At 45.4% G+C, this 26,481-nt stretch overlaps 1 protein-coding gene across 1 annotated transcript in view; it reads left to right on the top strand.

Moving 5' to 3' along the window:
* The first annotated feature begins 13,082 nt into the window (after nt 1-13,082).
* The window catches only part of LOC130192550 (protein MTSS 2-like), a 76,458-nt gene continuing 63,059 nt past the window's right edge, over nt 13,083-26,481 (top strand). The window contains exon 1 of the mRNA XM_056412618.1: nt 13,083-13,640. Coding sequence (XP_056268593.1) covers nt 13,554-13,640 — 87 coding nt within the window. The 5' untranslated portion in view covers nt 13,083-13,553. The remainder of the gene's footprint in view (nt 13,641-26,481) is intronic.

Here is a 26,481-nt window from a genome sequence, read left to right as displayed (position 1 = left end):
CCACGTCTCAATGGGATGGAGGACTCCTGGTCTAACTTTAGTCCGTCCCAGATTGATCATCTTGTCATTAGTGCCACAGCCTCATTGAGAATGACACTGGACTCTATAGCCCCACTGAAGAAGAAAACGGTGATGCAGAGGAGGTTTGTTTTCTTGTATAACCGTCAGACCCGCAAACTAAAGCAAACATCACAAAAGCATTCCACCAATTTGGAAGAATCCCACTTAGTTTGGCGAGATAGTCTTAAAACATATAAGAAGGCCCTCCGTAATGCCAGAGCAGCCTATTACTCATCAGTAATAGAGACAAATAAGAACAACCCCAGGTTTCTCTTTAGCACTGTAGCCAGGCTGACAGAGAGTCACAGCTCTGTGGAGCCGAGTATTCCTATAGACCTCAGTAGTAATGACTTTATGAACTTCTTCAATGAAAAGATTCTAACTATTAGAGGCAAGATTGATAATCTCTCAGTGCCGACCTGTCCCCAAGTGGGGTGGCCTTGCAAACGACTGTATACCCTGAATATCCTGGGTCCATGCCCCTGCTGCCTGCATCCGGCCTCTGGCCTGGACCTGGCCTCCTTCTCAATGGCCCTGCCTCCTTCTCCGTGCCTCATTGGTATGGCCTGTTTCGCGATGCCTCCTGCCTCCATGACCTGCCTCCTGCCTTGGCCCTGCTGATGCGGCAGCTTCTTGAAAGCAACGTTAGGAAAAGGTTCTGTGTCAGTTGGACCAGAATCAATATAGGATAAAAAAATAATCTTATCACAAACAAAACATAAGAATATGGAGCAGTGGAGCACTATTGTTGCCAAGTATTCAATTCGGGCCTTGGGATCCCCCATGTTAACTCAATAAATAAATTAATGATGGATAATTGTGGCAACATGCTCATTAGACATAGTAATTTGACTAAATACAACGCAGGTCACTTACCAAATTGCATGTATTACATATGCGTTTGTAGAATATGTGCGAAGGTAATGAGTGAGACCATGTGGACGGGAAGTAATGAAACATAAACACAGGGCGTCTCACAGGAACGTTAGAAAGCAGCCCAGATGGGCATCGTGATGAGTCACTTCACAATGATTTATTCACATTAAATACATTCCAAACGGGGAGGAACTTTAAATGCAGCTCAGGATGTTTGGGGAAAAAGTGCGTCATGTCAGCACCGATTACCCGTTTTTATATTTTCAACAATGCTTGGTTTGAATCGGTGAGCGAGAAGCTTCCTTTGTCTGTCTGAGGATCGGTTCTTCAGGTGCTGGTCCTGGTCAATAGGGCCCTGAATAACGACAGTAAAGGGAGCTTGTTCTGCCCTCATACTTGATCCTATACGTGCAGCGCAACCAAGAACACATGCAGCGGAAGGATATCTGTCTCAGGAGGCACAATAAAGTGCATTTACAGTTTACTGTATTTTCCTTTGAAGAAAAGGTCAGAAGTTTAAGGAGGACTACCTGTAGAGTTTTGTCCCTCTCCATGAACTGACCTGGAAGCAGGTCCAGGGTTCATTTCCTGCAGTCATGAATTTATAAAAACCACTGAAACGCCCAAGAGACACAGCCCTTAATACTGCTACTGAATTAAAAAGAAAAATGCACAGTACTCTAATTCTGCCAACAAACTGGAAACAAATAGAACTGCCCATTCTTCACATTTCAGCAGTTATCTTCAGCCTCAGCCAGCAGGTTGAGGCTGCATCACATAATTATGCACAATAATAGCAACAATTAGCACTTGTTCGCCACTCTTACTGTCAGAAGGGGGACGAACAAGCGGAGTGTGTCCGGACTTCCTGTCTCTGTTGTAGTTTCAGAGGTGGACTGTCTTGGATTGTCTCTGGTTTATCTTTCTCAGAGGCATTATATGTTTGCGCATTCTACAATGCCAAAATGTTAAATATATATAGACATGTCCATCCGGGGAGAGGGATCCTCCTCAGTTGCTCTCCTGGGTTTTTTCTATTTCTTGGGAGTTTTTCCTGATCCGAGGTGAGGTCCTGGGAGAGGGATGTCTATGTGTACAGATTGTAAAGCTCTCTGAGGCAAATTTGTGAGAATGGGCTTTACAAAATAAACTGAATTTAATTGAATTGAATGTATTATATCCAGTATTATCATGAATCCCGTTTGATTGTTCTTCCACTTCTCAGACTCCTCCTGCTCAGCGTGTCCAGTGTGTCCACCGCCTCTCTGTGTCGCTCGTCTCCGTCTCTGTCCCTGGCATGACCACTGTGGCTGCAGCTTTCTGTGTGCATTGGAGAGGTAGAAGGTCTGTCATGGCGGCCTTAAGGCAGGCTGGGAGACTTTTCCCTCCGGCCACACATAATCTCCCTTCTGGTCAAGTCATATTGGCATTAATGCTGTTTGTGTTGTTCGTCATTACGTTGATATCACACAGCTCCTCGCTGTCAGGGCGGAGCCTCAACGTGTTTCACTGGTGCTCTGGTGGTTATTTTGTGTGCAATGTGAGCAGATGTCTGACGTGAATCTCATTTAAAAAATGTTCTGCCCAGTGTAGTGAATTCTGTGCAGCATCTTGTACTGTGTGGGTTGTCGACTATCGTGAAGTAGATATGTTATTGCACTTTTGGTTACAGAATTCGACATCCGTAGCGATGGATGAGTCTAATCTCCGTTTTCCTGATGGTAGGGATGTGTTATGTCGGATTACTTTTAAGAGGAAGGGCATGTTAATTAATTCTGAGATTAATTCCCAAAGAAGTGTTGGTGATGACTTTGTGGAATCATATATTTCTAGGAAGGACGCCCCCTCGACTCTTTTTTCATGAGACCTCTCTTTGAGAAGAGATGTAGTGAAGCGCCCTCTGATGGCTTTATGTTGAGTTCCATGTAAATGTTACGGGAGCACGGTGGCTAAAAATGATCGTATTGATCTTGAGATCTGAAATATTATAAATAATTGAATTGCTGGTGAGGATGAAGTCATTGCAAATGAGTGTGAGTGGTGAAAGGGTGAGAGGAGCAAGAATTATTTGGGGTTTGGGCGCTGCAGACCAAAATCACTCATTCAATTCAATTCAGTTTATTTGTATAGCCCATTCTCACAAATTACAAATTTGTCTCGGGAGTGCTTTACAATCTGTACACAGACATCCCTGTCCCAGAACCTCACATCGGATCAGGGAAAACTCCCAAATAACCCTTCAGGGGGAAAAAAAGGGAAGAAACCTTCAGGAGAGCAACAGAGGAGGATCCCTCTCCAGGATGGACAGATGCAATAGATGTAATGTGTACAGAAGGACAGATTTAGAGTTAAAATACATTCAATGAATGTGACAGAGTGTATGAATAGTTCATAGTAGGCATATTCCACGATGGAGACCTCCACGATCCATCAGGCAGATGGAGGTAGAGAGGAGGAGTGGGCGGAGTCTCAACAGTGGACTCATCACCTGTTTGTATTGTTTCTGTGCCAGGTATGCTTGTTGTATGGTTATTGATTGAAATATTAGTTATGTCTGCTGATGGGGTCGACAGCTGCATTAACGTCACCTCCTGTTGTGACTGGGCAGAAATGTTTGAGAAAGGATGAAGAGAAATGATGCATGTCATCAATGTTTGGGCCACAAACATGACAGGAGGTGACTGGACTGTTGTTGATTGATATGTTTTTCACGATGAAACGGCCTTCAGCATCTGTGACGGTGGAGTTATGGATAAATACATATATGCATACACAAACACATACCCCTCTTTATTGATCCAAGAACGAGTGAGTGCAATGTGGCGATTTATCTTTGTTGTCGTCGGATTCTGAGAGGTGTGTTTCTTGTGTTAAGCGTATATACACACGGATATCATGGGTTATGAATTAGTGATGACATGTTGATCGGGTTAATACAGACCAAACATTAATGTTGATAAAGATGTGAGTGAGTGTGTGTGTGTGTGTGCGTGGCACAGCAGGACCTGCAGACACTGAATCAGGGAAAAACCAAACAAGTCTAGAAACAAGAACCTGCGGTGCAGTAAGACATGTGCAATATTATGTAATATATGATATATTACAGCATATATAGTATGTATTATATAATAATAGCAATATTGCAATTATAAATATACCAAGCGCTCTCTCTGTTACAGTGTGACACATGATCCTTTTCACATGTCTGCATGCGTCTGTGCAGGCAGGTTGCACATCATGTGTGTCTGTGTGTGTGTGTGTGTGTGTACTCATGACACACTGCTCCCTTTGAGTGTGTTTCCGCAAAGCATATTGTAAGCACTTGTTTCTATGTGCATTCTCGTGCGCACGTCTGTGTGTTGTGACGTGTGTGTGTGTGTGTGTGTGTGTGTTTAGTCTGTGAGATGCGTCAGTAACTGGGGCAGAACTGATTGTTGCGGATGGCTGTAGGCAAGCGCAGACCTACATTCTGCTCTGCCATACAGAGGAGAAGGAGGAGGAGTAGGAGGAGGAGAAGGGAAGCAGTAGGGGATCAAAATTGTGGCTTCGCCTGTACTCCCTCCTTTATCTTCGATGGCGACCTCCCAAACTCTTTTCTTAAACTCTTCATTCCTTGTTTCCTCCCTCCTCGACGCTCTCTGCCTCTGGTCGACGCAGAGACTTACTCAGCACTCAGAGAGGAAGGGAGAGAAATCGTGTGACCGGAGGGGGGAGCAACACTAATGTTACCCCATGGTCTCTGCACACTTTTTTGTTTTCCATTGGGAAACAAATGGATTGTGAGGAAAGACTGCATTGCTGCAGACTCATTGAACACAGCAGACAGAGAGACACACGTAACTCATTTGAATACTTTACTTTGAATACCGGATCATTTTCTCAGCGGAAGATCTGGGCAGACGTACACATTTTTATATTGCAGTATTTATTTTGTGGTGATTTGTTTCCTTGAGGCTGAGATGTTTTATCCAGACAGTGGAACGGGCTCTGCTAGAATCTACACCTCCGTTTTGGTAAATGGTACTTAAATGCTTTATTTGCTAATACAGTATTTTCTTACTTACAGAAATGTCCCCGTAATTGACCTAGTGTAGAGGGAATAGTTATCTTACTCGGCAGTTGTAAGGTGAGGGACAAAGTGTGGTTCGAGCGCAGAGGCTAGACGACTACTTTGTTAGCGTTGGGGAAAGATCCTGGTTATGGTTAATAAAATATAAAAAAGGAAAACACAACCTGCAGGTCTGTGACAGGATGGAAACATAGGAAGGGCAGAACTTGCTACACGCCAGTCCACCTCCTCAACCTCCATCTCCTCAACCTCCACCTCCTCGCAATACATGAAGAGAGCGCGTCAGTTTCTACTTTGGCCCTGAATGATAAACCACGAGGGGCCGTTTCCACAGCAGGACTCTGAGCTGTCAAGAGAAGAACAAGACGAGTTGAATCAACACAACGCTTGACGCTGCGCTGCGTTCGTCACCACGTCTCATAAGGTATATATTTATATATATATATCAGCCTGTGGGGGGTTAAATGTGCTTTTGACTGACCTTGTGTGTCTTCATCTATCATGTACAATTTGTGTAATGTGATTATAAATCGTTGACAAATGCTACAGCAGCAAAGGATCATTGCTGGTTTTAGTTCCTCTTCGGACAAAACCAAATATGAAGTCCTCGTTGTCTCTCGTTCAAAGAACTTTGAGCTGCAGATCAAATGTGCGACTCGCCCCAAGACGCCGACACAAGTTCACATGTATCCACACGCCGTTGTGTCGGGAACTGCTTACATCTGCTTTCGGGACGGGCGACGTCAATTGCCCAAGTTCTGCTGCTTCCTCTCAAAAGAAAACGCAGAGCCAACAGATTCTACGGTCAGCTGACATCTGACCCCTGACCCCGCCCAGTGACAGGGAGTCCACTGCAGGGCAGAGCTTCAAGCTGCTTTCACTCCAAAATACACAAAGGAACAACATTAATTCTAAATACATAAGACTAACACTCAACAAGAACTGCATCTATGACTAATGATGAATGGTTTGCATACACAAAATATGTTAGAAAAACATTTTAAAAAGCCCACTTATTTTACTTATTGAGAAACATTTAGATTTTCTTTTCAGCTATGATATACAGTGTAATGACTGAGAGGAATATGATGCATTTAGAGGTTGTGGAAAGTCTTTAACCCTTGTGTTGCCTTCGGGTTATTTTGACCCGAATCAATATTACACCCTCCCCCCGCCTTCGGAATAATTTGACCCCATTAAATGTTTAATGTCGGTGTTCTTTCGGTAGTCAACAAACAAACAAAGTGCCTCACACTTAAACTTGGAAAACAATATTAATTCTAATAATTTTCTGGAGGTTTTAATTGCTGGCGTCAAATTGAACCCAAAGGGTAAAATATGTTAGTAAATATAAAGGTAACAGGAGGGTGAAACATTGAATCGGGTCAAAATGACCCATAGGCGGGGGGAGGGTGTAATATTGATTCGGGTCAAAATGACCCGAAGGCAACACAAGGGTTAAAACAAAATCAAATCCATGTTATTTTGTATGAAGGGTTTGTCCAATGCAAAGAGATGAAGATCCCACTGAGTGACAGCTGAATGAGAATAGAAGAAATCACCAGAGAATGGTTGAACTGAGAAAGCCGAGCATCAAAACGTGCAGATCTCAAGTGCCAAAATAATGCCGAACAGGTGTGTTGCTTTTGGAGAGCCATTCTTAAAACGTCCCACTGTAAGTGGAAGGTTAGTCTAGGGTTAGTTTATATTGGAATATCAGCTGGACATATTATGGAGTGTCGAATCCCAGATCAACCTATTTAATCTGGTTTACTAACCACTCGGCAAAGGGCCCAAAGACAAATGGCTCCCCGACATATTTAGAGACACATTTTCCCAAAACGGTTCCCAGTATTTATCCTCCCTGTCATCCAACACTGCCGAGACATTGACTGAACGTACGTCTCGACAATTTAATTAATTTCTCCTTCTTTTGGGGCCCAACCATTTCAAATGTAAATAATATATTTTGTGTCTGAATTATAGTCTTTTGTATCCTTGCTGAAACAGCTGTATTTGAGAGAAAGAAGAAAAACATCAATATGACGACAACATTTTGAATTAAAGTGTCCCTATGAAGTGTACCTTTATAGTTGACCTTTAAAGTGTACCATTAATTCAATTGTTCTAAAATAAAAATATTTCAATAACCAACCAGAAAATATATAGATAATAGAAGTAAAGACAGATGAATTCATTGTGGGGATTAAAACAATTTCAAGTCACATTTTAAGATATTTTGTCACTGAATCATGTGACACATCTGTAGTCGACAGTGAAGATAACAGCAACTAGGCCGGCTGATGCTTTCTCTCTGCTCATTTATTAGACTTCCATATCCTGAACCAGAAACCTGTTCATCATCGCTTGCATATGTGAGGAAGGCTTCTGTTCTCCTCCGCCTTGCTGCCAGTCTGCAACCCTTTCAGAGTTCATTCCCACTCAGTCTGACACTTTGTGATTCGTGTCATTAAAGCTACTGACTGCAACTTCTCACTGGAACTCCATGTGTTGTTTGCTGATTGATGAGTGCCACATGCACACACATAATATTATATCCATTCAATTCATTTCCAGCTGATGGTTTTATATCTAAATAATGAGTATTTTTTTAATAAACCCCCAGTTTGCAGCAGCTAAATAAAGGCCCGGCCGCACCAAAGTTCCATTTGGTGGGCTCTTAGAAATGGTACGTTTTTAGGTCCAATAACATGAGTGAAATGATACAGAGTCAGGACTTTCTGTGAGACCGTGTGGCCCCTCCGGTAGCTGGGTGTGAGGCATCTTTAAATAGAGACCAGGTCCACAGTCAGGAATGCAGTAAAACCGTGTCAAATTGATTTAACCTGGCTGGAATCTGTCACTTCAACATACACAGCTGTTAATACACTCTCACTGTTTTCACCACTCTTTGAAGTCTGTTTACCTTTTGCACTGGTCGGACCATTTTCAGAGAAATAAAAAGGACTCGTGGGAGATAATGAGGAAGGGGGACTTTGTTGTGCTCCTGAACACGTGCTCTTCAGTTTCCTGCCAAGTCCAAGTGACCGGCTCGATCTGACGGGTGTTACGGTGGCCAGAGAGTGTGTATGTGTGTGTGTCAACTGTGCACAGGACACACAGGAAGGGTTAGGGCTAAGACGAGAAAACCACTGGCTTTGTGATATCGTTGTCCTTCTGTCAAGGTCGCCACAGAGGACCAATGTAGCCACACAAATGCTCACAAACACAGAGTGCACATACGCTGTTCATTCACACACACAGGAGGCTCACCTTGGCTTGTTTTCGCCTGTATCCATGAGGTCTCCCTCAGGATGCTGAACAACTTGGCATGAGCATAGAGATGAACATGTGTGTGAACATTAGGGCCTATGTATAAACCAGTGTATCTTGTCACCTGCTTTCTAAAGAGAAAAAAAACTATATGGCTAGACATGTTTCTTTAAAAAAACATCTTGAAAAAATATTAGATGTGCAGAATTTTGGACTTCAGGCATTGGCACAAGACTTCTCATAAAAATACAGTATTATTTAAAAATAATACCAGTCTGAAATCATCATGTGCGAGGGACATCTTACTGCCGGAAACCGACACAAGAAGAAGAAAAAGATCCTACCTACCAATTTCTATTTCTGTCTAATTTCCCAGCACCACTCCCTGACATGATCCATCTGCCGTCACAGGAATATCCAGGGCTCTGTGACCTGACTTTTGAACCATCATTTGAGTCGCTAACAGTATCATGTTACTTGAATGCCCTGCAGTGTAAGTACAGTGCATGTTGCCGCTACACTATTCCTCCCTCTTAGTTTAATCCAAACCAAATGACCGCGGACGTCATGTTGGAGAGGAAGGACACTGAAACGGAGCCGCAATCGCCTCGAAAAACATATGTTGTAGTTTGGAGAATCACATATACATTTCTACACCACAAGTGTGGTATTATAAGAGTTATTAGAAAACTCACGACCGCAGTCATGTAAATCCATTTTCTCAAGGTCATTTACAAAACTGTTATAGGTGCAGTGTGTAAGATCTGGCTGGAATTTGAGTTCAAAACACTCAAAACAAACTGATATCAACAGAATGTGAAGAGGCTACATTGTTGACGTCATGTCAAAGACGTTCTCAATGTGTTGGGTTATCTCCTGGGATGGGATTCAGTAGCACCTCCTGTCTCGTAGTACCACTTGTAACCAGGAGAGGCGACATTCTGCCCCCGTCTCTGTGTCTGCATTCAAGACATGCACATCTTTTCTTAGAGGCTGTCCTCAGTACTGCAGGTTTAAGTCCAGTCACTGTTTGGCTGAAGAAACATCTCATGGGTTTGAATTCATTCTGTGGAACTTCCACGTTCTGCAGCTCCTCCAGAACACAGCTCGTAGAACCCTGTTTGCACTGGAGGAAAAATAGGAGAAGCTAGTTCTCTTTTCATGATGGGAATTGTGAAACTATCGGACACAACAGCTGTCTGCCATGAGATATCTTACCAGGGAGATGCAAAAGGAGGTAGACGTTCTGCTCCTATCAGGATCACACATTCTACTTCAGACATATGGCCCATATGAATCAGGGAAACGGCAACAACAGACAAAGACAATAGGAGCACATGCAGGACACAGAATATAATCATTAGCCTACAGTTCAAAGGTCACTAGCGGTTAAAAGACAGAGATGTGTGTAATGCCTTGTGTGTAACTTTGTGTTTCTAGCACCACCTGTACACACACAGTGGATGGTGCACACTGGCTCGTGCATAGGCGTTGCACCACATGGCGCTGCACATAGTCAACACAGGTAGGAAAGAAGCTCTTCTTCATGGGCAGAGAGGATCCTCGGCACTGAAGTCATCCAACGTCATCACGTTTGGCGGTAACGGTGGCTGTGCTGCATCCCAACCGGCGGGTGAATCTTACGGAACTCAGAGCTACCAACTCTCACGGTTTCGCCGTGTGACACACGCTTTTGCATGTTTTCACACGCTCTAACGCCACACAACCAACTTCTCACGGCAAAAGAAATTCAGATTTTGGGCCGAGGCGCGTTGGTTTCTTTTCAAACTCCGCGACGATAGATGGCGCATCTATAAACCTATTCGCTGCATAGACATCCTATTTACCCCAAAGAGTCCCGAAGTTAGCGACAGAAGATTTTCAAACAGACACAACGAGCAGAGACTACGGTGTGTTAATGCAGGGCTCTCAAGTGTCACGCATTTCGGTCTTACGTCATGCACTCCCGCCACACATCGTATTTCTCACGCTGAAAAAACTCCCGGCTATTTAATGTGCCGCAGCACGCAAACATGAGCTGGCCGCGCTGCCCTCACCATGGAGGAATCAAGCGCTCCCCTGGAGTTCTGCTGTGAGGAGCCACTTATCAGCCAATCAAAAATAAGAAATTAGCTACACAATGGTGTAGCACGCCTGAGGCCGCCACCCGTGGGTTTCCCCCACCAGCACCAAGGATCCGCCAGACAGCAAGAGGTGTTGTTCAAAGACATGTTTTATTCCGCACACACGACACCGCGCAGACCGCAAAACACGCGCCTCTGCTCACCTCTCCCTCTGCACTCTCAAGTGGGAGCTTTTATAAGGGTGGCCTCGGCTGCTGAGTGATTGCCAATCACCAGCAGCCGAGGCCAAATCAGACACAGCTGCCACACTCCCCACCACTCGATTTAGGCCAGGGCTCCATCCGGCCTAACCTACTCCCCCTCCCCCCCCCATGAGAGCTTGGGCGGAGGAGGGGCTCTGGGGGACCGGGACCGGGCTCGGGAGGAGGGGGCTCTGGGGTCGACTGCTTAGGATGTGGGGGCTCTGGGGTTCGGGCCGGGGAACGGGGAGCCGGGACCGGCCGGGATGGAGCCGGAGCAGCTGGTACCTCCGACAGGGCCCGGGGATCCGGAGTCGGCCCTCCACCGACGGGTCAGCAGCTCCGACGGATCCTGGACCTCGGGGTTCGACGGCAGCTCCGACGGGTCCTGGACCTCAGGTCGGCAGCTCCGACGAGTCCTGGGGCTCAGAGGTCGGCAGCTCCGACGGGTCCTGGACATCGGGGTTCTGCAGCTCCGACGAGTCCTGGGGCTCTGGGTCCTGCAGCTCCGACGGGTCCTGGGGCTCGGGGGTCGGCAGCTCCGACGGGTCCTGGACCTCGGGGGTCGGCAGCTCCGACGGGCCCTGGACCTCGGGGTTCTGCAGCTCCGACGGGTCCTGGGGCTCTGGGTTCGGCAGCTCCGACGGGTCCTGGACCTCGGAGGTCGGCAGCTCCGACGAGCCCTGGGGCTCTGGGGTCGGCAGCTCCGACGGGTCCTGGACCTCGGTGTTCGGCTGCGGGTCACGGGGAATGGGAGTCCGCCACAGCGCCGGCGGGTTTTGGAGGGTCCCAAGGACCCGGCGGCTCTCCTCCGCCTGTGCCCGCCCCATCTCCTCGATTCTGGCCAGTATCCGGCCCAAGCTGCTCATCAGCTCCTCCTCCTGTTCTGGCTCCATCCCTTTCAGGCACTGGGTTCCAGGGGGCCCCACGTTGGGCTCCAATGTAGCACGCCTGAGGCTGCCACCCGTGGGTTTCCCCCACCAGCACCAAGGATCCGCCAGACAGCAAGAGGTGTTGTTCAAAGACATGTTTTATTCCGCACACACGACACAGAGCAGACCGCAAATCATGTGCCTCTGCTCACCTCTCCCTCTCCACTCTCAAGTGGGAGCTTTTATAAGGGTGGCCTCGGCTGCTGAGTGATTGCCAATCACCAGCAGCCGAGGCCAAATCAGACACAGCTGCCACAAATGGCCAATCAGAAAAAAACGTATCTGTTGTTCTGGGTAAGATTTAATCCAGCAACCAATGAAAATAAAGCATCCTGGATAGATATGTCACTCTTGCCTGTCTTCAAAACTTAAGAGCCCTGTTACTGACATGTGGTTCAATTAAGTTCTCACTCTCTTAAACTTTAAATCTTCAAATAATGTGTTGTGTTTGTGCGTGTGATTTTGTGTGGTGATGTAAACTCAGCTGTCATAAGGAGCAGCAGGAGAGCACCTTGTTAACCTCTTGGTATCCTGCATGCTCAACACATCAGAGCATTGTTTGTTAAGGCTGCCCACATAGCATTTATCACTTTATTTGCAGGCCTAGGAAAAGGACCCTCTCAAAAATTTTCCAAACAGCACTTTGAACAAGTAAGATGTATTATAAAGAATTTAACATAAAGACAGGACATTTGTGCAATAGAATTAGGCATGTTTTTGTAAATGAGAGTAGAGTTATTAAAAAACATTTTAATTCTTTAAGGTAGCAACGATGCCTCGTAAAAGACCTTTGCCAGGCCAGAATGCAGGGTACAACATGGGTACAACGCCACGTTAATTCAAATGTCCTGATATTTGAGCCACCAACGTGTGTGGCTGCGTGCGCGGCAACATTTTGGTCACCCGACAAAATCTCACTCCAAGGTTTTTTGAAAAGTTGGCAGCTCTGCGGAACTATATATTTCCATATCAAGAAATGCGAGATAGAGGTGCCTCGTAGGAAACATGAATACTTCCTCGTTGTTAAAGAGGGCTCATATAGTAGTAGGCCTACCTCTAATAACAGTCCATGGGTCAGCGAAAGTTTTTGTGAGTGATACACTTGAAAAAGAAAACAATGGGATTCATCTGGGTAATCGGGACTTTCCTACACATGCACGCACTCTTCTGGTAGCTCAAATGATTTGACATGTACGCTGCGCAGAGTTTTACGGTAGTCTACCGGGCGTCTGTGTGTGTGTGTGTGTGTATGTGTGCATTCATGCGCGCGTGAGGCCATGTGACAGGTCCGTCCACAGTTGCCCAGCCTCCTCCTTTTTTTTTTTTTTTTTGACTCCTTTGCAGTCGCATGGATCGTATTACTGGCTGCTCTGCCCGCGCGGCTGAGCCCACCACCTCTGCGCCAATCACAGCCTGCCTTGAACAAGCGCGCACATGCACGCACGCATGGAAGGCACAGACACAGACACAGACCCCGACCTACGACAGACACCGCGATCCATCGCTCCGGTTCTCGGCTGTCTTCACATGCGTCCCCCGCCGACACCGCGCAGCGCTGGCTGCGCCAAGATGAGGCGTCGTCCCGGTGCCATCTGAACCCCCTCTACGACTGACCCGGAACCGGAGAGAGAGAGAGAGAGCGAGAGAGAGAGCTACACACATAAAGAGAGAGATAGAGACTGAGCGAGAGAGATAGACACACACACAGAAAGAGCGAGAGAGAGAGAGCGCAAGAGCGAGAAACCATCTTCTCTCACAACCCATCTTCCGTTTCGTTTTGGACGACACCGCAGCGAAAGTCGTTTATTTCAGCATCTTTTCTCTTTTTTTCACCTCCTACTCCTCCCGTTCTTACTGCACCCCCCCCCCTCCGTTATTATCGGTCTCCTCGGTTGAAAGGAGAACGCGGAGACCCCGGTCGTGATTTTTGTGGAAATCCTTTTTGGCATTCATCTTTATTTTATTTCCTGCTGAGTGTTGGTAGCGCGCAGTTGGTGCGCGCTTCTGCAAATTCCGGTGAATGGTGGATTTGGCAAACATGGAGACCGTGGAGAAGGAATGCGGGGCCCTCGGGGGTCTATTCCAGGCGATCGTCAACGACATGAAGGTAAATAAAAGCTTGTCTTTTTTTCGAACGTTTCACTGGATCCGTGCTGGTGGTGAAACGCACGCGCCTCCTCCCTGAGAATAAGAATGCATCCTAATCAGACCGGAGCCGGGTGAATCGGTGTGAAAATGTCTCGACACGCTCCTCTCCTTTTTGCAGCAATACCCCGATGCGGATTGTAATTGCACTGAAACGTTAACATGGAGCTGTGGACCACCGTTATACTGACAGTCGCGCACTGCTTGTTGATGTGACCCCCCCCCCCCCAGAATATTGGCTGCGCATGCAAAGGCAAATGCATCCGAGGTGACCCCCCCTGCAAAAAAAGAAACCCTTAACACAAAACAAACCATGACAATTTTTCAATGCGTCCTCACGCTGCCCTGATCCGCACATCGCGGGCCTCTCTGAGCAGCCCGTGGTGAATGCGCACGAATCAACCGGGAGCCGCGTCGGTTAGGACGCATTCCGTTACATAGGCATGTATACCTCCTCCTCCTCCTCATCCTCATCATCGCCTTGTTTGTTGTTGTTGTGTGACCTGTATGAGAAACAGACACCATGACCGTCGCATGTTTCCTTTCTTATGCTGTGTGTCTCCATGAGAGTGCAGCGTCATGGATTTTCTGTCAGTCCGATCAGGCCGGCAAACATGAAGGCGTGAGAAGCCGCGCAGCCGTCAGACACCTAGCCTGCCTGTCTTTATGTCTGTATGTATGTCTTTCTGTATGTATGTCTGTCTGTCTGTCTGTCTGTCTGTATGTCTGTCTGTCTGTCTGTCTGTCTTGCGGTTTGACGAATCCGGCATAATCACCGTCAGCGGCTGGTGCCACGGCTTTAGTGGTTCAGTACCCACCCATGCAGATGCTTTGGATGAAAGCATCTCTCTAAATGGTTCATGGCAGAGTCCCATGCATCTCTACCTGTCTACCTGTTTGTCTGCCCGTCTGTCTCTCTATCTCTTTGTCTCTATTCTACCCATAAAAGATACGTTTCTCCTTCAAACTCTGCACATTTTGTTTTTCATCTGTATGACCCCGGATGCTAGAGTTCTAGGCGAGATAGTCTGTCTGTTGTGGGTGTATACGTATACACATAAGTATGATCAGATATCAGGTACATAATACTTCAAATAGTCCATATCATGGTGAAATGATTTAATACAAATGGGTAAAGTTAATGAAGGTAATTTGAAGATGTATTCCAGGGGTTTACTGTTTCGCCTCCATAGGTTTAAACATTTAAAGGTTCAAATTGAAGCTGACGCTCTGATGACTGACTCCAAAACTGAGTTTGTACCCGCCAGAAGATCCCGTAATCACGGCAAGTAGTCACTGGCTACACCACTGGGGATTAGAAAGACAGGCATACATTCACTTATACATGCTTTAGAAACAGGACGTGTTAAAAATCTACATTGGACTAAATATTTGAGCCAAATCCAATTGTTTAAAAGATATTGAAACTTTGCTCCCTTATAATGCACATAATACGATGAGTTTAGAGATAATAACAATCCTTGGCATTGTGGAGGTCAGCCTCTGGGCTTCATGGGCGTAGCTATGGGTTACACTCTGTGTCCTTTTGATTTTTTACCTAGTTCTTCTTGTTTGTAGGTCCTCTGGCCAAGAGTATAAACAAGGCTTTAGTTCCAAGTGTGGATCACACTCCAACTGGGTCCTACAATTCCCATAATGCATCATGGCACCATCTTTTGTTCGCCTTTAAGGTGTTATGCTCCTTGAAGAGTGTTTAGAACTGAGATCTGCCCACGAGAATCCTCTCAGTCCGACTCACCGGGAGAAAGCCACCATCCTGACCTTCCCTTGGAGGATGTTTTTTCTTCTTTTTTGGGTTGTGTGACAGGTGACTGCATATCTTTGGGTAAAACAAGCAAATTCATGACATCTCAGTGCGTTCTGGGGAATTTCGAAGTATCTACTATTTTAGCACCACATCATCTTTTTGACTTAAAATCTGGTACTGGGAAGGATTTCCTCGGTATAAAGCAAAATAAAATGTCTAAATGCATTCTCAATCAATGACAGACTCCAAAGCACTGGTGTTATTGTATACGTGGTAATTATGTACTGGTCTTGTGTTCGGACATTAGCAGTTCGAAAAAGCACTGGTCACCTATACTTTAGGTGCATGGAGATTCCTCTCAGAGCTAAATGGGACTCATGCAGATCATGAATCAAGACGGGTTCGACAGCTCCTGTGAAATAGGGAAATCATTATTCGGACAAAACGGAAGCATTCTTTGTCGATGACAGACTTGTAATGATGCTCATCCCTCTGAAAACCATTCAGGGGGTTTGGTTGCATAGCAACATCAACTCCATATGACGCAGCATCTGTACTGTTCCACAGAGAGTGCATGGATGAAGGTGCAAAGTGAGATGTCACTACACCCCCCCCCCCCCGAGGTAGTGACCCACTATTAGCTTTGGTAGCATTCTGTATACTGTAGGTTAGCCATGGCTGAAGAGCAGCATGGTGTCACATTGTAGATCTCAGACACTTCGACTTTTCCCAGAATCATTATCTAACATGACATCACCAAAGCTTCAATACGTTATTATAATATGGTATATATCTATATGTCGTACTTCTCTCAGTCACTGACACTCAAACACCAAACGGGTCATCGACGTTCAAGGAAAACCCCTTTAAAGGCATCTCGCTGCTTCTCCTTCTCCCTCTGCGTGCATCTATTATTCATCGGTGTTTCTAATGCTCCTCTTGTTTACGTTATCCAGCGCACTCTGATATAAGTGGGTCACTGCAACCTGGGCCAAAAAAACCCCACTACTGCCCAAACTCAATTCCCCAAATCCCCAAGGAGGCGGTGAATGAACATCGACGAGTGGATCATTGAGTCATCGGCCCCGCGGACGCACTCAGCGGGAAACAATGTGGCTTTGATCAGTGTTTATAAAGAAGAAGCCATTTGTCAGAAGGAGCGAGTGGATTAATAGTTGGTTGTCCATTTGTTCTGGGAAACGGGCTGTTTGTTATGACAGCTTTGGTTATTAAGCGGATGCCCGACTCGAGGCAATGACACGGCTGCTGCGCGCTTTCTTCCTCAGACGTTAACGGTCCACATGATCCACGTTCAAGTCGCTGAGAGGCCACAGAAGCAATACAAAGTTTAGCAATACGCGATGACAACTGTTCAAATATCCGTCATAATATCTTTAAAATGTTATTAAATGGGCGGAAATGAATAGCAACATTGATATTTCCGTCAGTCAGTGGATGAACAAAAAATTGCAACCTTTTTGATATTAATTTTTTAAGCAGTCACCCGCATTTCAAGTGCCTCTTTCAAAGGGGGGGGGGGGGGTCACTGAACATTTGGTCGGACAAAACGAGCTATGAATTATTTGAATAATTCACGTTCAATTTCAACAACGCATTTTTCACAATTTTCTGCCATTTTACAGGCAGAATGTGAAATTAACTATTTAAAGAAGATATTCTGCAGAAAAACAGACGATGGAAATATGTCCGTGGCTGACCTAGAACGGAATCAAAATACCTCAACCTAAATGCTTGCGTCAACTCAGTTTTTTCACGAGGTGACTTGTTGGTCATTGTAGGTTTTGACATGCGTCTGAATCACTCAGCTGTGACTGGGACCAGCGGGCCAGCCGGCCAGCCCAGTTCGGCAACTGGTTTCATCTCTACTGACGGACCTAAATCTGTCCTTGGTGGTTTTAGGTGTCATGGCTCATGTTCTGGACGGGAGCCAAGCTAAATGCTGCTGTCAGCGGATTTAATCCATGCTGTTTAGAAAGCACTTTTTCTTCCTCTTTCTCCATCGTCTTCCTCCTATACTGCTCCTCTCCGGGCCCTCCCTTCCTCTTTATAGCCTCAGCATATCTTCGACCCAATGCAGCCGGTCACTCTGTGTGTGTGTGTGTGGGCATGATATATGAACATTGTCCTTGGTCTCTCTGGTGTTGCATAGCCCCGACAATTGTATATAAATAATGGTGTATATTCAGAGCTGCCAAGAAACTCATGATAATAAAACATCAATCATAACGTCATAGTTGCATTTTTGTGGTTGATTCTTCCATTTGTGTTTAAAATGAGGATTTTTGGCATTTAAAACATACAATACAATGTAAACCCTTCCTATCCGCTGTTTCATTGTTTGTGTGTGTGTGTAAGAACATTATGTTGTTGTCTGCTAATGTGTATCCCTGGAGGCTGTATCTTGCAACTCTCTAATGAATTACTGACACACACACACAGGTCACAGGTCAAAGAGGGTAGTATGAGAGTAATACGATGAGACGCGGAGGTCACGTTCATGGTCAGCCGGTAATATGGACCGGTGGCTACTGGGTATATGTCATATTTTGTTGACAGTTGCAGTAGGATGCAAGAAAGAATAATATGGTTTCCTGACCCCTTAAAAAACAGGAGGGAGTATTTTTTTAACCCTTGTGTTGCCTTAGGGTCATTTTGACCCGAATCAATATTACACCCTCCCGCCGCCTTTGGATTAATTTGACCCCATTCAATGTTTAATGTTGGTGTTCTTTCGGTAGTCAACAAACAAACATAAAGTGCCTCACACTTAAACTTGGAAAACAATATTAATTCTAATAATTTTCTGGAGGTTTTAATTGCTGGCGTCAAATTGAACCCAAAGGGTAAAATATGTTAGTAAATATAAAGGTAACAGGAGGGTGAAACATTGAATCGGGTCAAAATGACCCAAAGGCGGGGGGAGGGTGTAATATTGATTCGGGTCAAAATGACCCTAAGGCAACACAAGGGTTAAAGGTGTTGACCTTGTTAGTACCGCTCCGTTACCTGCATGTTATTAGCTCAAGCCTTCGCACATAGTCCTGAATTGCTGTGTGAAATATATATAAAAAATGTTTTCGTAAGTAAACAAAACTAAATAAGCAATGCTGTGTCCCCGATGTAAAAAATCACAGCTTAAATATAACTCCCATATTTCGAACATCGTCAGTATCGGCCTCAAAACCCCAATGCACATGCAAGTACATCAATCTAAGATATTGCAGTTATGTTAGTGATTACATCTTTCCCCAAAAAGGCCTTGTATATATACTTGTGTACAGATGTATGCTGATCATATGTAATTACCTTCGCATTCTGAGAATGCGGAAGGTTATGTTTTGATCGCTGTATATTTATTTATTTATTTATTTGTATGTGTGTTATTCGCATAACTCAAAAAGTATTAAACCGAATCGCATAAAATTTGGTGGGATGATTGGTTATTATCCAGGGACCATTTGATTAGATTTTGGGATCGATCGGGTCAAAGTTCAAGGTCAAGAAAAGGTACCAACAAAGTGGCTACGGCGAAGGTATGCGCTCTACCAAGTGCCCGTTCTAGTTAAACTATGTTTTAAGGAAATATATCATGTAAAAGCGACTTTATTTGTGCTTGTGCACATACATTTGGGTTTCTGAGTCAACCAGCCATTCAGCTTTGGCCCATGAGAATGTACCGCCCCCTTCTGAGCATCTCTACCCACGGACCAAGAACTATCTTTGCAAAGGTGTCGTCTTCTTCACCAAGGCAATCAGAGCAGAATGGACTTAACGAGACAGGCACTAAAACAGAGCGTTTTATGACACAGGGTGGACACAGGTATAATCATAAATACACTGAGCAAAATAATGCATTTTCTTTAACATTATAGGATGTAAAAATGTTCTGGTAGAAAACCAGAATACAATTATGAACATGAAAATGAGCATGATATGTGCACTTTAAAGGTCACAGAAAAGGCACCAGGATTACTGTCATGATGTTCACTGTATTGTACAATTTATATAGTATATATTTCATTTTATCAATTAATAATAATGATGCTTTTATTAAGTCATAGTAAACTATATTATACATTTCATATAATTCTAAATTGATTCCATTTGTGAGTTGATTGTCATTCAGACTAAATGAGGAGCTTTGAGGGCATCTCTTTTTAGCTCTGGAAATTTGTGATTTGATATTTATAGACTACATCAAAAGCCCTATTTTAAAACACAAGGAGGACGAAAATAGTGTGGACAGACAATGAGGGTTTCCCCCAATCCAGACCGATCCAAACTAAATACTTTTCTTTCTGTACTGGAATGCACCAGGATTACTGTCATGATGTTCACTGCTTGATTCCTATAGCCAAGGCTGCTATACAGCTCTGGAATATGTGCATTTCCATAACCCCATGAACACATATATCAGTCATAAAGAGAGGCCTTGTTTTGCCTCGACGAATACTTTTTTTCCCCTTTCAATCTTTAGTCGTGCAGAGTTAAGTCCTCGGCTCAGTTTTGGTGGGAACCAGGAAGAGACTGCTGCTTGTTGGCCAACCACATCTGCTTTGCTTCTCTCCTCTGGCCATGACCACGCGTCACACGGCAGTGTGTAGTCTATCATAGAATACCAACCAATACACACACACACACACACACAGCCTCACATGTTTCGTGTCCCTGCAGCCTTGCAGCAAGCAGTGCTCTCATGTGGTTAGGCGCCCCGTGGCGTGACTCTTTCTAAATGTACAATTACGGTTTATGACAAGTTCAATTCCCAAAAGACGCCGTTAAACGATCGTTGCAAGTCTGTCCTGGTGGATCTGCTTTGAAGACCACTACCAGTATGCCTGAGAGTCTCTGCTTCGACGCCAGCAGGGGATCTGGGTGAGGCGAGTAACGTGAAAATGCATGTGTTCACAGGTGATGAGGTGCCCTTCAGGTGAGCCCCAACTAGTTTAGCACACCTGTGTTTGTGCAGTTTTCAATACAATTTACATTCAGATCTACTCAATGCTGAGAAGTTATGTTTTTTTTCATTTCTATTCACAAACATACAGAGCCATTACATTAAGATATACGTTTAAGTTAGTATGTGCTCAGTGCCCTGTGTTAGTATCAATGTAAGAGCCAAATGTGATAAATACATCAGGGTCATGTCGGCGATTAAAGGGGAAAACAACAAAAAACAGTTGCTGGCACGAATAGCGCGTCAGAAAGACCTATCTGGAGGAAACTAACGCCCCAGTAGCCCAAGTAATGGACTAGGCTCATTTAACAATCAATTTAGATTATGTAACAGTGTATTCTGAAATCTCACTACTTCATCAGGATATGATTCCTAGAGCATATCGCCCTACATCCCTAGGCAGTTTGACTGTCATGTCTTTGAATGGCAGCAACTGATGACTGTCATTATTAATTCATCCGACTATTAGTTTATCAATGAATAGTCTGATAATTTGGTCTACAATATGCCACTAAGAAATACACATTCCAATTTCCTGAAGCCCAAGCTGACATATTCAAACTGCTCGTATTGATGAAACAGTCCAAAGTCCAACGTTTAGGATCATTGTAGGTTCAGAAATCCAGAAAATACCTATATTTGACAGCCTTATTATTGTTTGGGCATAAAAATAAAAAAAAGCTAAAATCTTCAAATAAACTAAGAAAATTATAACTCATTCATATCGATTATTCAACTAATTATTTTCTTTTCCTCCAAGATCTCTTATTTTTCTTGCTGCTCCAGAACACATCCCAACCACATTTGCTGTCCAGTAGCAGCTGGCATCCAGGCCACAAAGGTCATGTTTAGTCTCAACAGAAGATGACTTTTTTTCCCGATGCCTCCAAAGTCATCAAGTTTTCAAGTTTCAAGTTTTTATTGTCACATCCCCTTTTATACAAGTATAATCGGTTTGTGAAATTCTTATGTGCAAAACACCCGACAGCAGTAGCAGACTAAAAAAAGAATAAGAATGAGAATAAACTATACAATATCCACACAAAAAAAAAAAGAAGAAAGTATTAACAATATATATATAAAACAATGTAATAGAATATACATCATGACAATATATATATATAAAACAATGTAATAAAATATACACTTTTTTGAGACAATATATATATACATACAATATATATATATATAAAACAATGTAATAAAATATACACCATGGCCATAGATATTCACAGAATATGTTCTGGTGTATAGTGTTAATGAGGGTCTCAGTCCTTGTTCAGCAGCCTGATGGGCCGGCCTGACTGAAGAAGCTGTCCCTCAGTCTGTTTGTGCGGCACTTGATACTGCGGTATCGCCTGCCTGACGGTAGAAGGGTGAACAGTTTGTGGCCGGGGTGGTTATTGTCTTTCATCATCCGTTTGGCCCTGGCCACGCACCGCTTGGTGTATATGTCCAGGATGGAGGGAAGCTCACCTCCAACGATGTACTGTGCCGACCGCACCACCCTCTGTAGTGCCCTACGCTCCAGGGCGGTGCAGTTCCCGTACCAGACGGTGATGCAACCTGTCAGAACACTCTCGATGGTACTGGTGTAGAATGTTCTGAGGATGCCGGGGGCCATGTTGAATTTCCTCAGTCGCCTAAGGAAATACAGGCGTTGTTGGGCCCTTTTCACCACGTGAGTGGTGTGCGTGGTCCATGTGAGGTCCTCGGAGATGTGCACGCCGAGGAACTTGAAGCTGCTGACCTCTCTACTGCAACTCCGTCTATGGAGATGGGGTGTGCTCTCCTCTCCGCTTCCTGTAGTCCACGATCAGCTCCTTGGTCTTCTTGACGTTGAGGACGAGGCTGTTCTCCTGGCACCACTGTACCAGTGATCCAACCTCCTCCTGTAGGCTGTCTCGTCGTCGTCGGTGATCAGCCCCAACACTGTTGTGTCGTCAGCAAACTTGATGATGACGTTGGAGCTGTGCATGGCCGTGCAGTCGTGGGTGTACAGGGAGTAGAGGAGAGGGCTCAACACGCATCCCTGAGGGGCTCCCGTGTTGAGGGTCAGCGGCTCTGAGGTGGTACTGCCCATCCTCACCACCTGGCGGCGGCCCGACAGGAAGTCCAGTATCCAGCTGCACATGGTAGAGTGCAGGCCTAGACCTCTGAGCTTGGTGTCGAGCTTGGCGGGAACAATAGTGTTGAACGCTGAGCTGTAGTCCACAACCAGCATTCGCACACAACAGTTCCTCCCCTCCAGGTGGGAAAGGGCGGTGTGAAGTGCCATGGCAATTGCGTCGTCGGTGGATCTGTTTTGACGATATGCAAATTGCCATGGGTCCAGCGTGGCAGGCAACATGGAACAAATGAAGTCCTTGACCAACCTCTCGAAGCATTTACTGACAATCGAAGGCCTCACTGCTGTCACGGCGCTATTAGAGTGGACCCAAATGCACAACTCAGAGAGGAGTAACAAAGATGACTGTCTTTGGTTGAAAACAGGCTGGGTCAAAACCGGGAGATCAGTCGAAGAAGCAAACAAGTCCAAAAAGGGGCAGGGCAGAGAATCAGAGGTCAGGGCAGGCAGGCAGGGTCAGAACAGGCAGGTCAGGAATATACTCTAATAACGCTGGAGAACTTGGCATGAAAACACAAGACAATCTGGCAGAGGACAAGTGGAAGTGAGGGAGCTAAATAGTGAGGGACTAATGAGGGGATGGGCTGCAGGTGAGAAGGGCGTGAGGACCAGGTGATGGTAATGAGGGACTAACGAGGGAGTGATCAGAGGCAGGTGAGGGGAGTTGGATTGATGAGATGGGAAGCAGGATCTGGAATGACATGATAGTTAGTGACAGGATGAAAACAACTACTACAAAAAGGAAGGCATGGAGCTAAACCGTTACAATTGCTGCACTGTGGCCCTGATTGTCACCTCACTCTGGGGTTTGAAATTACCCTAACTCATTGAGACTCAATGCTCAATGTACAATGCATTAAACCCTTTCAATTAGCAATTGATTGTAAAAAAGTTGAATTTGTAGGTTCCTTTACTCCGGGGAAGAAAACGTTGTCTGAGGTGCGTCTGCTTCCTCGTTACATAGAGCAACGAGCTGGAAAAACAACATCAACCAACCGGGAGAACTGGGAGGGGACTGGCCTGCGTCCTCACAGAGACTGCCCGTTGTCGTCCAGCCGGTTTATGTCCTATGACTCTGGGCCATGCTGCAGAACTGAAGATGCTCTGTGGAGGCATATCTTTAGGCCAATCTGTGGCGTGCTTGTGTCTGTGTGGTACATGGGGACTTCCACCGCCGGCCGTCGTAAAAACAGAGGACCCCGGGGTGCGTGTCAAAGAGGCCGAGGCCGCTCTCATGTCGTCATGGCTTCTCTGCGGCCATCGGTCCAACCGGTCTTCTTCGCAGCGGACATTTAGATTTTGTCGTAAAATAAAAAAAGCTCAGGTGCGACTGATAACACACACCTTGACTAAGCAACAGCGGCGTGACGGCTAGTCGGCTCGTCGGCGTGCACAATGCCAGAGAACCAAAGCAGATAAAAGAATTTTGCCGTCAGTCATTTTTTATCTAGAGATGTCAAAATGTCGACCATAACGAGGGCCTCTTCCTCAGGATTTTGCAGAGGGGCCAAAGGCAGACATTCAAGGAAGCTGTTAAAACACATGTTTTAAATGAACACTAGCCTGAACAACTTAGTATTAATATTGTGTATCTATCTCTGCTCATGTCATGCAGTGAATGTGCAGTTAAGGATTGCTGTGTTTTTTTTTAATGCACATTCACCATGGAAAGCATCCTGATAGTCGTGGCTGACTTCCGTCCGCCTGTCCATCTGTCCATCTGGTCCATTCTTGTGAACACAACAGTTTAGAAATCATTGAATTATTATTTATTTTTTCCCAAAACATTTGACAACACTACATTCTCCAAGGAGAAATATTCTTCAACCTATGATTTCCCAATCTGAAAGCGGTGGCACAAACGTCCACCTGGGCTCAAAGATGAACTCTTGAGACTCCAAGGTCATTGTAACCTCACAAAACACATTCTAGACCGTAACTGAAGAATTGATTAGCATGTAAAAGAATGTGTCAAAGTGTGTCATATCTAATATGATAGCTATGACTTTTTTGACTTTCTGTTCTCTCAAAGATAAGTCCTAAGACAGTTTGCAATTGGTAACTGGACATATTTGCGAGAAAAAATTAATCAAAAGTGACCTTCATGTGAGGAAGAAGCGAGCCGAGTGCAGTGCTGGGAAAAGTTGTCTCATTGGCGTGCATCGTTTAGACTTGAAATGGTTCAGATGACCTTGAAACTTTTTCTCCAATACAAAACCAACCGCTTAAAAAGATTCACTTCCATAAGTAAAAGGTGCCGAGGTGCCAGCCCAAACACAAGACGCAGGAGCATCTTCCTCGTTAGAACTCGTTAAAATCTCCGAGGTGGCTTGGGCCCCGGGGCTCGTTAGAGCTGGCAGAGATGAGGGGGGGGGGGGGGACTGGAAGCTGCTGGGAGCCGGCCAAGACAGCCTCTCTCACTGAGCCCTTTGTCAGGCCTGTCAAAGCCTTCTCATCACACTCAGCTGTTCACTGTAAAACACACTGATCCTTATGAACAGGCCAGAGACAGAGAATAACAATGAATGTGGCAGATCAATATTCTCATTCAGTTTGACTGAATGAACAGAAAGTTCTCTTCTCTTCATGCTCTATATATCACATCTTAATTTGAGAGAGAGACGTGTTTAGTTGGTTTGTGCTTGCTCGGGGTGGGAGCTTGCATGGCAGTGGTATCAGACTACATGAGCAGCACGGTGGCTCAGTGGTTAGCACTGTCGCCTCACAGCATGAAGGCCCTGGGTTCGAATCCCGGTCGTCCCAGGTCCTTTCTGTGTGGAGTTTGCATGTTCTCGTGCCTGCGTGGGTTTACTCCGGTTTCCCCCACCATCATAAAGACATGCACCGCAGCCTCACCCTGGTTCGTATGGATGTGAATGAATGTTGGTGGTGGTCGGAGGGGCCGTAGGCGCTGATTGGCAGCCTCGCTTCCGTCAGTCTGCCCCAGGGCAGCTGTGGCTACTGATGTAGCTTACCACCACCGGTATGACTGTGTGTGTGTCTGACTACTGGACTCTGCACTCTGTAAAGCGACTTCGGGTGACTTGAGAAGCGCTATATAAAATAAATGATTATTATTATATTATACATGGAGCTAAAGGGTTAATGTAACAGTGTATGGAATAACAAATGTTTGTCTCCTCCTTCGTGCCAGAAGCGGCAGAATTGAGTAGAAAGGTACAGCTGTGGAGGAATTCAGAGAAATGGAAAATTACAATGCAGCATCTGCATTCTGCCATAAAGAATCCACGCCCCTCCTCTCCATCAGCACTGACAGCCTCTTCGTCTCACAGCATCTTGTAGCGCAGCCCCGCCCCGCCTCCTGTCAAGTGCTTGTGAATGCTTTAGGTTTAGAGCATCTTCCACATTGCACGCTGGCCAAGGACAACACAACATTAGCAACAATTGTGACATGGAACGGTATATTTATAACAATTATCTTCTGGACAGAGCTGAAGGATGTCCATTAGTTGGCCGTTTGGTGCTGGGCAGGTTGTTGGTGTAGCAGCTCTACTGCCGCTACCCGTGGGTTTCCCCCAAAAGCTCCAAGGATCAGCCAGGCACCATGAGGCTTCGTTAGACAACATATTTATTCAGATACACAAACACACTCAGCAGACCGCAAGACTGCACCTCTGCTCACTTCTCCTCTACCTCCAGCTATGCTGCCCTTTTTATCTGAGCAGCATCGGCTGCTGACTGATTGCCAATCAGTCAGAGCAGCTGACTGATTGTCAACCAGCCAGCAGCCGAGGCCAGATTGGCGACAGCTGCCACAGTTGGTTTATTGAAAGATAATTTTCGGTGAGACTGAACCCAAACAGTGAAGTAGCAGGCCGATTCATCAAAAACAACCATCTGAAAGAAGCTAAAATGCTCCACGGGAGCTGAGACGAACCAGAGACGGTGGACGGTCCTCCAGGGGGTTG

This window comes from Pseudoliparis swirei, chromosome 4, assembly GCF_029220125.1.
Source record: "Pseudoliparis swirei isolate HS2019 ecotype Mariana Trench chromosome 4, NWPU_hadal_v1, whole genome shotgun sequence".
NCBI classification, from domain to species: domain Eukaryota; kingdom Metazoa; phylum Chordata; class Actinopteri; order Perciformes; family Liparidae; genus Pseudoliparis; species Pseudoliparis swirei.
The sequence above is the reverse complement of the archived record's forward strand: the minus strand, read 5'-3'. Positions and strand labels throughout refer to the sequence as shown.